Genomic DNA, 14,190 nt, shown 5'->3' on the forward strand with positions numbered 1-14,190 from the left:
AATGCTCTACAAATTGGAAGAGGATTTGCTAATATTTATAGTACTCTGCTATCCAGTTGTCTCACAGCATTTAAGAGACATTCATGGAGGCATCCTCTAGAAGCTGTAAATCACACAGCTGATAGCAAATGGAGACAAGCAGTTACATAGAAGTTCAATGACTTTCACGAGGTTAGTTGAACACCTGAAAGTCTAGATTAAGTCCCTTACGCTCCTCATCCATGTGATTTTATTTAATGATTTAAAAGTTCTTTAAGGCTCATTCTGTGATCCAGCAACATCACACACAGTGTGCTGTGATTTGCTGCTATTGTTCCAGTGGTGTTTTTATCTTCACATTTTGTATAGCAAAACTTGTCAAATTGCAGAGGAGGAAGGAATGAACCTACTACTTTATAAGAAGAATTGCAAGTAATTAAATGCTACATGTACCCAAAAGTAGGAGGGAAAACTACTTTAAAAAGTCATTGCATTAGATTCATTGAATCTAGAACAAGCCATGTAAGGAAGGAATAATGTGAATTGTCATCGCTTCACAAATATTTACAACAGTAAGCTAAGGACAGCTTGTTGGGGGAAAAGCAGAAGGATTAACAAGAAGTACAACCACAAAGCTAAGAAACCTCTGACATCAACCGATTTGCAATCACGTTGATCTGTTTTCAACACTTCAAATTTATACACATAATGGTCCAAGTGTGTTAGAAACACTGACCATTGATTTGAGAAACTAGTGGTCTTCCACAGTAACTCTTCTCTCTGACAGTGTGAAAAGATGTGGCTACTACAACATCCACACCTGAAGAAAACACACACCGCTTCCTAAGCTCCAACTGATTCTGTTTTTCACATTCATATTCACACTGCCTTTCTCAAGAGAAGGTTCAAACATCTGCGAGCTGATTTGAGCAAGATGCAAGCTCAAGTATTCCTTAGCAAATGATGGGAGGAGGGGAAGACCTAAAACTAGATTAATGTAATTAAAAATAACCTGCTAGTATGCAAGTAGAAGAGGTGAGCAGTAATAAGCCCCGTGAGAATTAAAAAGATTTAAAGTCAAGCATCACAGTTTATCTGATGTGGCAGAATGCCTGCCTGCTCTAGAAGGAGCTCAGACAAATCTGAACACCCAATTCGGTTCCCTATTGGGTACCACAAAGAATCTTGCAAATTAATTACAAGGCAATGAAATGATTAGCTCCACGAATAAGGCCTTAGATAGCATCAAGATCTCATAGACCAAATATCAGTCAGTTTAGCAGACAAGAAAAGACCTGTAGGAAAGCATTGAAGAGAAACAGAGTAAAACTTCTTATTGCATATTCAGCTTTATAGAGAACAGCTCAACTGCTACATCCCACCATGTGTCACTAGACACGACCTGACACCTCCATCTTAAACTTCTCCTTGCTTCCCTAAGCATGGATACAACTACAGCAATAAGAAAAAACAACAAAACTACAAAAACAAAGTTTTTGCCTCCAAAGTTGACAGAAGCTCCACAGAAGGCAACTCAAAGCCCTAAAGAGTATGACTAAAAGTGTGGTGGTTCTGCGGCTTAAGAGGTACTGAATGACAAGGGAGGAATCTGTGTTCTACATTTAGATGTGCCAATAGGCCGCCACCAACCAGAAAGCCAACAATTATTAAGAAAAGACACAACTGATGGAATTAATTATATCTAAGCTGCACTTGGAACAAGATTATTTAAAAAAAACAAACAAACAAACAAAAAACACAGAAAACTCTAACTGAAAAATATTAATTAATAGAGATACGAGATGTTTGGGAGGAAATGAAGATGAGTCACATCAGGTTGAAGAATGGACAAACTAGGTCAGTATACGCTTTTCATTCAAAAAAAGCACCCTCAATAGGACAATACAATAAGAGCAGCTGCGCAACACGGAACCAGAGCCAGATACCTCCAGACAGTCACAAGTCTAAAAACTCAGCTGTATTTTGAGCGTATCTCCATAATGACAATTCTCAGCACACCAAGGCCATCAGGGCATGTGCTCTTTATCTGACTGCAATTTTTAATACAGCTTACTTAACAAGAATTAAGTTGAAGACCATGCATTTAAGTTAATTTGACCAGTTTTGATCCTTCTGCAGTTCCTGAAAGGTGTTCAAAATTATACACCATATATCTCGAAGCTTTTAAGTTGTCCAGTCTAACAGAAAAGTTTTATAGTCCATTTTTATGCAGAACATTTTTAATCCCTTGGATAAGTCTTATTTGTAACTAATTAAATAATAATAATAATAATAATAATAAGGGGTGTCAAACTGCCTGCCTTTTAATACAAGCCAAGCAAAAAAGAAACTCCATAAAATGCCTCTGGAAATTAAATCTCCAAATGTTGCCCCTGAGTGCAAATAGCAAAGAAATAAGGCTAAGTCAAACTAGACAAGCTAGGTCACTGGAAACAACCATTCGCCTTACATTACTATGTAAACAGTAAAATACAGTGGAGAAAATCTGACATGCAGAGATCACAGTGAAAGGCTTAACAAAGATTGAGTATGGCCAATGCTTCCCAGAACACGTCAAAGGAGCCCCAGGTGAACAAATTCTTGAGTTGTCCCCACTTCAGTCTAGTAAAAAATACTGGTAATAACAATCCATTCTGTACTACCCAAATGCCTTAATGAATCTAGGAAAGAGTGGAACTTGTCCACATTTGTCATCATTTAATCAAGTGAAAAATTTAGCTTTGCTGAAGTTTGTTCTGTATACTTTCACCAATGCGCAGCAACAGAAAATAACTTAAGTATACAAGTTTCACAGACTTAATTTTTACAATGTAGTTTTTAAATCTGCCACTTTCCTATTTTGAAAGTCCTAACAACGGAGCGCATTCACTCAGCCCTTTCCCAACCAAGCAAAACACTCACTGGGATTTCCTTTTCAAGCCCGCTAATTGAAAACATTCTGCAGCTTATTAGTCACCACACAGATTATCTGCTGACATGCAAACTCTCAGTCATTCCAGACTTGTTAATTAACACGTAATTACTGATCCCACAGAGACTGGACTGCAGGTGTGATGCGCTGGGTCCTGCTCTAATAACCATTCCTCTCAGATCCCAGCACAGAAGGAATACACAGCAGATAGATTTTCCCAGAACACCATCCCACCCTCCCCAAAAGTACTCAGCCTCTGTTTTGTTTTTAGGACATGATTTTTTTCTGTCTGGGTTCATTATGTCCAACATTCACCCACACCCTATTACAGAACAGCAACAAAAAACCTGCACTCACGTCAGCCTGGCTCAGCAGGAGCTGGCCTAGGGCAGCTGCTCTGCAGTGAATTTAAATAGGAACACCTAGAGTATAAGAAAGAGAATGGAGAATAATAAGGAGAGAGCAGATATATCCAGGCATTTCTGTGACTACCTAAATAATTATCTCACCTACTGGTTTATTCAATGCAAGAGGATACTTGGCCAAGTTTTGCTACAGTGTAAATCCTGCCATAAAAAATATTCCTTTCCACTCAATTACTGTCATGTGAAACCTCGTGTTACCATAATTATTCCCTCTGTGCATTCCTTGGTTAATGGGATGTTCAAGAAGAAACTCTCCTCAGATCCCTTAATGCTGAATTTTCTGTAAGACTTGAAAAATGATTGAAGCGTCTTTTCTTAAGTAAAGAAAAAATGCTTTCAAGGAGTAATAGTGAGAGTAGAAAGCCATTGCCATGGAGTTAGGTCAGATGAAATAACAAGCTTATAATACTTTATTAGCGGGGGCATACTGGTCATGAGATGTGGTTGAGAACCAAGTACATGAGGAACTTAATTAAGCAAAGCACCTTTGCCAGAAATTTATCCAAAGTTTATCCAAATTTAAAATAACTAGAATTGGATTGTTGGAAGCAAGCAGAGTAGGCATGTAATTCTATTACTAGTGAATTCAGAAATCCAATTATGTTTGATACCCTAATGAGAGCAGATGATACTACACATTTCTGAAAATTCCATCCTACCAATGTTGAGTTTCACAACAAATAATTTCCATAAGCCTGAAACAGAATCTCTGATATAAATATGACCAGAAGTCAAGAAAGTTACTACCTCAGATGGAATCTCATAATTCCTTGCGCTATGCTTCACTATGAACCACCAAATGTGTACATTTCAAATGAGTTTTCTATTCTCTTTCTCTACCATATGAGAGAAAGCAAATGATTAAACTATTCTAGGTATGAGACACATTTAAGGTGAAAGATCCAGTTTCATTTGCTGCATTTCAATAGCAGCGAAACCTTTATAACTAAGGACCACTGTTAGGCCCTTCAGTTGCCACGGAATGACATCAACTCAGCTTTCTGTACTCTCACTGTCAATTATACTCTTAGTTTATGAGCCTTTTTAGTAGGAAATGGATAAGAAAGATAGTGCCAGTACAAATAGGCAAAAAGAATCACTAATTAAAGCTGAAAAGGGACTTCTGGAATTAATAAATCTTTTTTTATGGGATACTATCAGGGAAGTGGATGTACATTTGTATCAGAGGAAAGTGCAAGTCCCTCTGGAACACAGGTGCAGAACTTGCCAACAGGTGGAGATGGAAATTCCTGAGAGAGATGATTCTGAAATTGTCAGATCTGGGTCAAGGTATTAAACCGGAACAGAAGTAGTTTCTTTCATTAAACATGGCACATTAAAGGCATTAAAGTCCAACAATACTTCAACAGCCATGGAGCTGGTACAGAAAGAGATATAGCAATCTTTCTACATCAGATTGATGCTGAAATCCTGACTACAAAGCTTTTAGAACAGATTCCATACCACATCCCTCTCAAAACTGAAGCTGCTGAAACCAATGGACATGGGATAGACTATAGGAAAGTCTGTGCACTGGAATTTAAAGATAATTTCTCCTATAGCTGGTAAAAAGCCTTTTATGCAACTCAGTAACTAAAATGAACTGAAAAGGGAATTAAAAACTCTGAAGAAGAGAGATGTAAGGTAGTTGTTCATGAAGTGATGATAGGTGAGAAAAACAGCTTTATATAATCAGTGATTAAGGTGATGAATTCAGCTTGACAGTAGACACTTGCTGTGAACTGCTGCATGACAGTCAGCTGAAAATACTGCCTACTGAGCAGAATTCAGAGAGAAATTCAGCTCTGCAAGAGTTAACATAATTCTATGAGAATGAAGCAAATTCTGTACCTGACCCTGTCTGTGATACATCAGTCTTCATCATCTTTAAGTGGCCCGACCTCTTCCTCCTAGCAAAATGATGAAAGACGGGTACTAAAGGTACTCAAAGTCACATCCCAGCTTCTAGGATAGAGGCCATTCTCACCCTTTCTGAATAAGAAAATGTGGAAAAGAATAACTAGAAAAAGTCACTCTCAGCCACGTCTAAGAAAGGGTTCAAAGGCTTTTCCCTTTCCAGGCAACACAGAAGCAGGCCCGCCAGCAGCACAATACAGAGCCACAGAGAGGCTTCCAGCCTCGACCCTGCTGCTGAGAAAGTAGGACAAAAGGGTGAAAGGAAACTAGTCAGGTGCCATCCTATTTCTCATTCTTTTGCTGACATCATTATTCACAGAAGCCAGCTGGAAAGTAGTTCTCTATACCTCTATACCTCCTGTTCCAGTGCTCATATGTTTCCCTTTCTACAATTATTCTCTTATTTTTAAATAATATCAAATCAAGTCCACTATGCCTTTGGAAAGATCACAGAAACAATCCAACAAACAAAACCACCTAACGGCATTTCAGATATATCCTTAACATTGTGCTTTCAGATGATATCCTATAGCTTGCAATGCTGATTGCAAACCCCTTTGGAGAAGAGAATTAAAATAAATAAATAAATAAATAAAAAGAAGTCAAAAAGAAAAAGTTCCAAAATAAGGCTAGAAAAGAGCTGACTTAAAAGTAAAATTCAAACAGAGGCTCCTCAAGTTGAAATCATTTTTATAACAAAACGTTTGAGTAAAGCATTAATTAGAAATTATTCACTCTTTAATCCTGTCGTAGGTTAGCCTAAAATCTACCTGCACCCATGACAGGGGGGCAGTCGGCCCGCAGGCCGCTGGCCCAGAAGGAAAAGAAAACAGGGAAAAGGAAATAAATACAGCGGCAGCGATCTAAGGAGGCACACTTATTTACTAAATACTATATCGGAATACAGAATAACACAATATAATACAATATAATTGGAATTAAAGCTAACGAATCGAGTAAAATAAGAGAGAGTGAGTCCCGAAACCGAGAGGCCTACTGTAACTCTAGGCGAAACGGCTGGAACGCTCCCACACGGCTCTCCCCCTGGCTGGCAGGATCCAAGAGAGCGAGTCCAGCACTGAAGTGAGATTATATAGTCCTGGTCATATGACTGACCGTGTTGTTCCCTGGGACATGTAGTCTTCTTTCTGTGAGCAGCAGATTCGTCAAAATTATCTATGCTTAACATGATGTTATGATGTGGAATACTGATAGCAAAATTACAAAATTGCAAAACCATGACATTCCACCCCTTATTCTACATCATTACATTATGCTTATTATACACACACACACATATATATATATATATATGGTTGTGAGCAATCAGCAACCTTATTTTTCTTAACAATTTATATCGATTTTCATGCAAATCCTTAGGCTGAAAATAAAACTTTATATCTTAACACCCTATTATTTACTAAGTTGAGGAAATGGCAAAACTGCCGGAAAAGGAATATGACAGCGGTGAAAGGGAAAAGCAGCGCTAGTGGGGCGTCCCCCACATCAAGGTGCACCCATCCTTTCCCAACCACCACAAATTCCCTTTGAATTAAACTTCTTTCCACGTGTGCTCTACACATGCATGGCCAGTGCATGATATAGAGCCCAGATGGAAAAATTTACCTATAGGATGCCTAGCTTACGTATACGGAAAAATGTTTTCTTAACATTAATCCATCTATCTTAAGTCCTGCACCATAATTGGACATTCGTCATATATCCTTAAGGCTCTACTTATATATACAAGAAATTATTGGCTGCACTCCCTCAGCATCAATTTCTCTTGTGGAACACATTGAACATCCCCATTTTTGTGCATCACCCACCAAGTACATCCAGGTCCCTGGGCAAAAACAGTACCTCGGAGAGGTTTTCCCTTTCCAGATGCTGGAAGGACCCAAACCGCTTTTCCTAACACGCTCTTTACATGTACTACAGGAACCTTATCTCCCTCTACGGTACGTAGGGAGCTGGATTGGTTGGGACCACCACGATTACCAGATCCTCGAGTGTTGACCAACCAGGTGGCTTCTGCTAGATGGTTTTCCCAATTTTTATATGTTCCGCCGCCCATTGCTTTCAACATAGTTTTTAACAATCCATTGAATCGTTCAATTTTACCAGACGCCGGTGCATGATAGGGAATATGGTAAATCCACTCAATGCCATGATTTTTGGCCCAAGTATTTACAAGGGAATTTTTGAAATGAGTTCCATTATCTGATTCAATTCTTTCTGGAGTGCCATGCCGCCACAGGACTTGCTTTTCCAATCCTAATATGGTGTTTCGGGCGGTAGCATGGGGTACTGCATATGTTTCAAGCCACCCAGTGGTCGCCTCGACCATGGTGAGTACATACCGTTTACCATTTCGGGATCGTGGCAAGGTGATATAATCAACCTGCCATGCCTCCCCATATTTATACTTTTGCCATCGCCCTTCCCCCCAAAAAGGTTTCATCCTTTTGGCTTGTTTAATTATAGCGCATGTTTCACAGTCATGAATGACTTGAGCAATAGCATCCATAGTTAAGTCCACCCCTCGGTCTCTGGCCCACTTATATGTTGCATCTCTTCCTTGATGACCCGACGTCTCATGGGCCCACCGAGCTAGGAATAATTCACCTTTGTTCTGCCAGTCCAAGTCTATCTGAGCCACCTCAATCTTGGCAGCTCGATCAACCTGATGGTTGTTTTGATGTTCTTCAGTGGCCTTACTTTTAGGCACATGCGCATCTACATGGCGCACTTTTACAACAATATTCCTTATTCGGGCAGCAATATCTTTCCACAGTTCAGCAGCCCAAACAGGTTTACCCTTTCGTTGCCAGTTGTCTTGTTCCCACTGCTGCAACCACCCCCATAAGGCATTTGCCACCATCCATGAGTCAGTATAAAGATGAAGCATCGGCCACCTCTCCCGTTCAGCCACTTCTAAGGCTAGCTGAACAGCCTTTACCTCTGCAAATTGGCTTGACTCTCCTTTACCTTCAGTGGCCTCTGCAACTTGTCGTGTGGGACTCCATACAGCAGCTTTCCATCTGCGATGTTTCCCTACAATGCGACATGATCCGTCTGTGAATAGGGCAAATTTCTTTTCATTTTCTGGTAGCTCGTTGTATGGTGGGGCCTCTTTAGCACGTGACACCTCCTCTGCGGGCGATGTCGCAAACTTTTTACCCTCAGGCCAGTCCATGATCACCTCTAGGATTCCAGGACGGCTGAGTTTCCCCATCCGAGCTCGTTGTGTGATCAGTGAAATCCACTTACTCCAAGTGGCATCAGTAGCATGATGGGTGGAGGGAACCTGTCCTTTAAACATCCAATTTATTACTGGCAAGCGAGGTGCTAGAAGGAGCTGTACTTCGGTACCAACTACTTCAGAAGCAGCCCGAACCCCCTCATACACGGCTAAGATCTCCTTCTCAGTTGGAGTGTAGCGCTCTTCAGATCCCTTATAGGCTCGACTCCAAAATCCTAGGGGTCGGCCTCGGGTCTCTCCTGAGGCTCTCTGCCACAAACTCCAAGTGGGACCTTTTTCTCCAGCAGCAGTGTAGAGGATGTTTTTTACATCCTGCCCCGTCCGTACTGGCCCCAAGGCCACGGCGCGGGCTATCTCTTGCTTTATCTGCTCAAAAGCTTGCTGCTGTTCAGGACCCCATGAGAAATTATTCTTCTTCCGTGTCACCTGATAGAGGGGGCTCACAATGTGGCTGTAGTTTGGGACATGCATTCTCCAAAAACCCACTACTCCCAAGAAAGATTGGGTCTCTGTCTTGTTGGTGGGCGGAGACATAGCAATGATTTTGTCAATCACATCTGCCGGGATGTGACGACGCCCATCTTGCCATTTTATGCCTAAGAATTGAATTTCTTGGGCAGGCCCCTTCACTTTGCTGCGCTTAATAGCAAAACCAGCTTGCAAAAGAATTTGGATTATTTGTTTTCCTTTCTTGAAAACTTCTGCTGCTGTATCACCCCACACGACAATATCATCAATATACTGCAAATGCTCAGGAGCATTACCCTGCTCCAAAACAGCTTGGATCAACCCATGGCAAATGGTTGGGCTGTGTTTCCACCCCTGGGGTAGACGGTTCCAGGTGTACTGAACACCTCTCCAGGTAAAAGCAAACTGTGGCCTACATTCTGCAGCCACTGGGATGGAAAAGAAGGCATTAGCAATGTCAATGGTGGCATACCACTTGGCTTCTTTTGACTCCAGTTCATACTGGAGTTCTAGCATGTCTGGTACAGCAGCACTCAATGGTGGTGTGACTTCATTCAGACCGCGGTAATCCACCGTCAGCCTCCATTCTCCACTGGCTTTACGCACTGGCCATATGGGACTGTTAAAAGGCGAGTGAGTTTTGCTAATCACTCCTTGATTTTCTAGTTGACGAATCAACTCGTGAATGGGAAGCAATGAGTCCCTATTGGTGCGGTACTGCCGTCTGTGCACCACTTTGGTGGCAATTGGTACCTCTTGGTCTTTTACCTGGAGCAACCCCACAGCAGAAGGATCATCTGACAGATCAGGTAAAACTGACAGCTGCTTAACACCGTTTGTGTTAACAGCAGCTATTCCAAAGGCCCATCGATACCCCTTGGGATCCTTAAAATATCCCATCCTGAGGTAATCGATACCCAATATACATGGAGCCTCTGGACCAGTCACTATAGGATGTTTTTGCCAGTCTTTACCAGTGAGGCTTATTTCGGCCTCCAATATAGTCAATTCTTGGGAACCCCCAGTCACTCCATGGATATGTATTGATTGTGTCCCTTGGTGACTGGAGGGCATTAGGGTGCACTGTGCACCAGTGTCCACCAGGGCCTTATATTTCTGTGGTTGAGATGTGCCAGGCCACCTAATCCACACAGTCCAGTATACTCTATTATCCCTTTCCCCCCCCTGGCTGGGGGCAGGGCCCCTCTATTGGTTACCTCGACGGCTTGCGGCAACTGGAGCCTTCCCCCTTCTGGAAGGGTCTGCCTTGATGACTGACTTGCGTTGTAATTCTTTCACTCGTGCCTGGAGTGCAGAAGTGGGTGAATTACTCCACTTCTTTATATCCTCTCCCTGGCTACGCAGGAAAAACAACAAGGCAAAACGCATGACCTTACTGTTGTCATTTGCTCCAACACGAAGACGTCTCTTTTTTATGGTTGAGATCTTCAATGATACAGGACGGGAGGGTCTTGCTTGGTTTAGTTTTCCCGTTAGGTTGTCGTGGGAATCCTGGTCCCCATCATCTTGTACCATCATGGATCCATCAACATCGGGCACGGTAGTCAACATATCTATAATATCATTCTGTGTGTCTTCCACTTTATCTAACCGTTTAATTGTATTTTCCACTTTATCTAACCCTTTAATTACGGCTGAGATGCAAACTCCTATAGTGTTTATAAATAACTCAATTCCATGAATTTTATCAATCAGTTCACTCACAGGGGGTTCCCTTGCCCCTGTGCCATATATTATTGCTAGTGCACTAGCATGCTCTCTTGGTGCAGTCCTTGTAAATGCACGCCACATAAGGCGTGAAACACGGACTGTCTCAGGATCATGTAATTGGTTGGGATCATCATGTCTGAAATTAGGGCTGTATAGCATTTCCACCACAGCACGTTCTCTCAAATATCGAATACCGGTCTCTATATCAGTCCATTTCTTTTCCTCAGGTGTCAGATCCTGTTTAAGGGGAAATCTTTCTTTTACCGCTAACAGCATCCTCGTCCAGAGGGTGTAGGACTCATCTTGGCATGTGCCAATACCTCTATCCACACGTGAGTCCCTGGAAACGCTACCCAGTTGGCGAGCTTCATTGCCATCGAGCCACACACTGTTGGCCCCATTGTCCCAACATCGAAGTAACCAAGCAGCTATAGATTCTTTTGGCTGGGGTGCATAGTCCTTTCTTAGATCCCGAATTTCACTCAGTTTTAAAGATCGATCAGTAAGAGTTGTGATTTTTTCCTCACCTCTTGCTCTTCCAGGAGTCCTTGGTGTTGATGGCGGCAACTGTATTGATGAGGACCCCCCATTTGAAATTTTGGGGGCAAGAAATTCTGGCATAGAAAATCTAATTCTTGGCTCCTCCTCTCCTATTTCCTCTATTTCTTCCAGTTCACCCTCCCTTTCTTTTCTCTTTTCTTCTGCCTCCTCCTGCTCTTCTATCACCCTCTGCTCTTCTACCTCCAGTGGTTGTTCTAACTGAGTTGAAACTCGTTTCGTTTTTCGTCCTCTTACAGGGGCAACCAACATTGAATCTGGTGCCCCCTGTGATTGATCAGGTTGGCTGATTTTAATGCCCTCCAAATTAGCTTGGAGTCCGTCTCTGAGGGCGTTCAGTTCAGATTCGAGGATGTCCCTCTCAGACTGGAGGGTATCATACATGGACTGGAGGGCACCTATGTGATTCCGGAGAGAGTTACGGTCGAACAGGATGGCACCGTACTCAGTCTGGAGGTTGTCGCGCTCGAACCGGAGGGTGTCTCTCTCAGATCGGAGGGTGTTACGCTCGAACTGGAGGATGTTGTGCTCAGACTGGAGGGCGTCATATTCAGACCGGAGGGCGTCTCTCTCGGATCGGAGAGTATTACGCTCGGACTGGAGGGCGTTGTGCTCGGACTGGAGGGCGTTGTACTCGGACCAGAGAATGTCGCGCTTGGGCTGGAGAGGGTCGTGTTTGGACTTGAGGGCATCGTGCTCGGACTGGAGAGTGTCGAGTTTGGACTGGAGGGCATCACGTTCGGACCGGAGAGTGTCGCGCTCGGACTGGAGGGCATCACGTTCGGACCGGAGAGTGTCGCGCTCGGACTGGAGGGTGTCTCGCTCAGATTGGAGAGTATTACGCTCAGACTGGAGGGCATTATGCTCGGACTGGAGGGCATTGTACTCAGAACAGGAAATGCCGCGCTTAGTCTGGAGAGTGTCGCGCTCGGACTGGAGAGTGTTGAGTTTGGACTGGAGGGCATCACGTTCGGACCAGAGAGTGTCGCGCTCGGACTGGAGGGCATCACGTTCGGACCAGAGAGTGTCGCGCTCAGACTGGAGAGTGTTGAGTTTGGATTGCAGGGAGCCTTTCTCATTTCGGAGAGCCTCTCCCTCATACCAATATGTGTCCCTTTTATGTAAGAGATTTCTTCCCTTGACTCTGAGACTCTCATTCTCACACCAGAGTGCCTCTCGTTGTCGTAGGAGGTTATTTCTCTCAGCTAGGAGACTCTCCTTCTCAGTCCAGAGGCTCTTCTGCTTGGCCTGGAAACTCTCTCGCTCCTTTCGTACTGTCTCCCTGAGACTCCTTCTCTCAGCCCTTAGACTCTCTTTCTCAGTTTCCAAAACTTTTTCCCTCTCTGCCTTTTCAGCTCTGAGACTCTCTCTCTCAGCTCTGAGACTCTCTCTCTCAGCTTTGAGACTCTCTCTCTCAGCTCTGAGACTCATTGGAATGGTATTGAATAAGGCCCGATAAGCTTTAGCCAGGCCCCAAGTCATTTGTGCCTCCTGAGATCTTCCTGAGCCACAACATTCCTGTCTCAAATATTCTATCAAACTTTCGGGATTCTTCAAGTGTTCAGGAGTAAAGCTCCATGACACTGAAGATGTCTTTCCCTTAAAAATCTCTCCAAATCCTCTCCACACTCCCTGCCATTCAGTATTCTCTGGTTCTGGGGAAGACTTCCTCAGAATGTTATAAATCCAGATACTGATAAGTAAAATAATCAACAGCAAGTTCAGGGAGATTGACACGATTGACACCATTGACAGTGTGGTCAACTGGGCTTTCCAAAACTGCATAAAAGATTCAAAAAAGGAACGTGGAGCATGCTCGAAAACTACCATTTCTGTAATATTAGTTGCTCCTTTTGGAGCTTCTGGAGCTGTATGCAGGTACCAGGTAAGCATTTCCAAAAATGTTTTCAATCGATTGTATATGCCTATAGCCCCATAGATAAAAGTGGCGAGCTTAATTATGGCCCAATAGGTTTGGATCATTACAAAGGAAGAACCAATAGCATGCAATGCTTTGCAAAATAATTCAATTAGAGGCCACATTTTTATTTATTTATTTATCTATTTTCTTCAACAGTGGGGGAAAAAAAAAGTAGAGCTCAAGTTTACAAAGTAGAGCTTAAGGTTTACAAAATATACCGGGCTGTTGGCAGTCTGCCTGGATTTCAAAGTTTACAAAATATTCCGGGGTATTGGCGGTCCGCCCAGACTTTCAAGGTCAAGCTCCCAGGTGCAGAAACGTAAACTTAGATAGCTCCTTAACGAGAAAAAAAAACTCTGTAAAAACTCTGCAGTTCTGTAAGAAGCTAAAAGAACAGCAGAAGAAAAAAAACGGCAACTTGCCACAGCAGAAAAAAAAAAAAACGGCAACTTGCCCGATTCTCCACCAAAATCCTGTCGTAGGTTAGCCTAAAATCTACCTGCACCCATGACAGGGGGGCAGTCGGCCCGCAGGCCGCTGGCCCAGAAGGAAAAGAAAACAGGGAAAAGGAAATAAATACAGCGGCAGCGATCTAAGGAGGCACACTTATTTACTAAATACTATATCGGAATACAGAATAACACAATATAATACAATATAATTGGAATTAAAGCTAACGAATCGAGTAAAATAAGAGAGAGTGAGTCCCGAAACCGAGAGGCCTACTGTAACTCTAGGCGAAACGGCTGGAACGCTCCCACACGGCTCTCCCCCTGGCTGGCAGGATCCAAGAGAGCGAGTCCAGCACTGAAGTGAGATTATATAGTCCTGGTCATATGACTGACCGTGTTGTTCCCTGGGACATGTAGTCTTCTTTCTGTGAGCAGCAGATTCGTCAAAATTATCTATGCTTAACATGATGTTATGATGTGGAATACTGATAGCAAAATTACAAAATTGCAAAACCATGACAAATCTTTTCTCCCTTATTTGT

The 14,190-nt window shown here is 42.8% G+C and overlaps 2 protein-coding genes across 3 annotated transcripts in view; both read right to left on the reverse strand.

Moving 5' to 3' along the window:
• The window catches only part of SORCS2 (sortilin related VPS10 domain containing receptor 2), a 533,288-nt gene that overhangs the window by 405,603 nt on the left and 113,495 nt on the right, over positions 1–14,190 (reverse strand). The window lies entirely within an intron of this gene.
• LOC140251023 (uncharacterized) lies at positions 10,327–13,044 on the reverse strand. Its single transcript, XM_072334230.1, has 2 exons — positions 11,107–13,044; positions 10,327–10,343 (listed from the first exon to the last, which is right to left on the reverse strand). Exons 1-2 carry the CDS (start codon positions 13,022–13,024, stop codon positions 10,327–10,329), a joined length of 1,935 nt encoding a protein of 644 aa, XP_072190331.1. The 5' UTR covers positions 13,025–13,044.

This window comes from Excalfactoria chinensis, chromosome 4 (assembly GCF_039878825.1).
Source record: "Excalfactoria chinensis isolate bCotChi1 chromosome 4, bCotChi1.hap2, whole genome shotgun sequence".
NCBI classification, from domain to species: Eukaryota; Metazoa; Chordata; class Aves; order Galliformes; family Phasianidae; genus Excalfactoria; species Excalfactoria chinensis.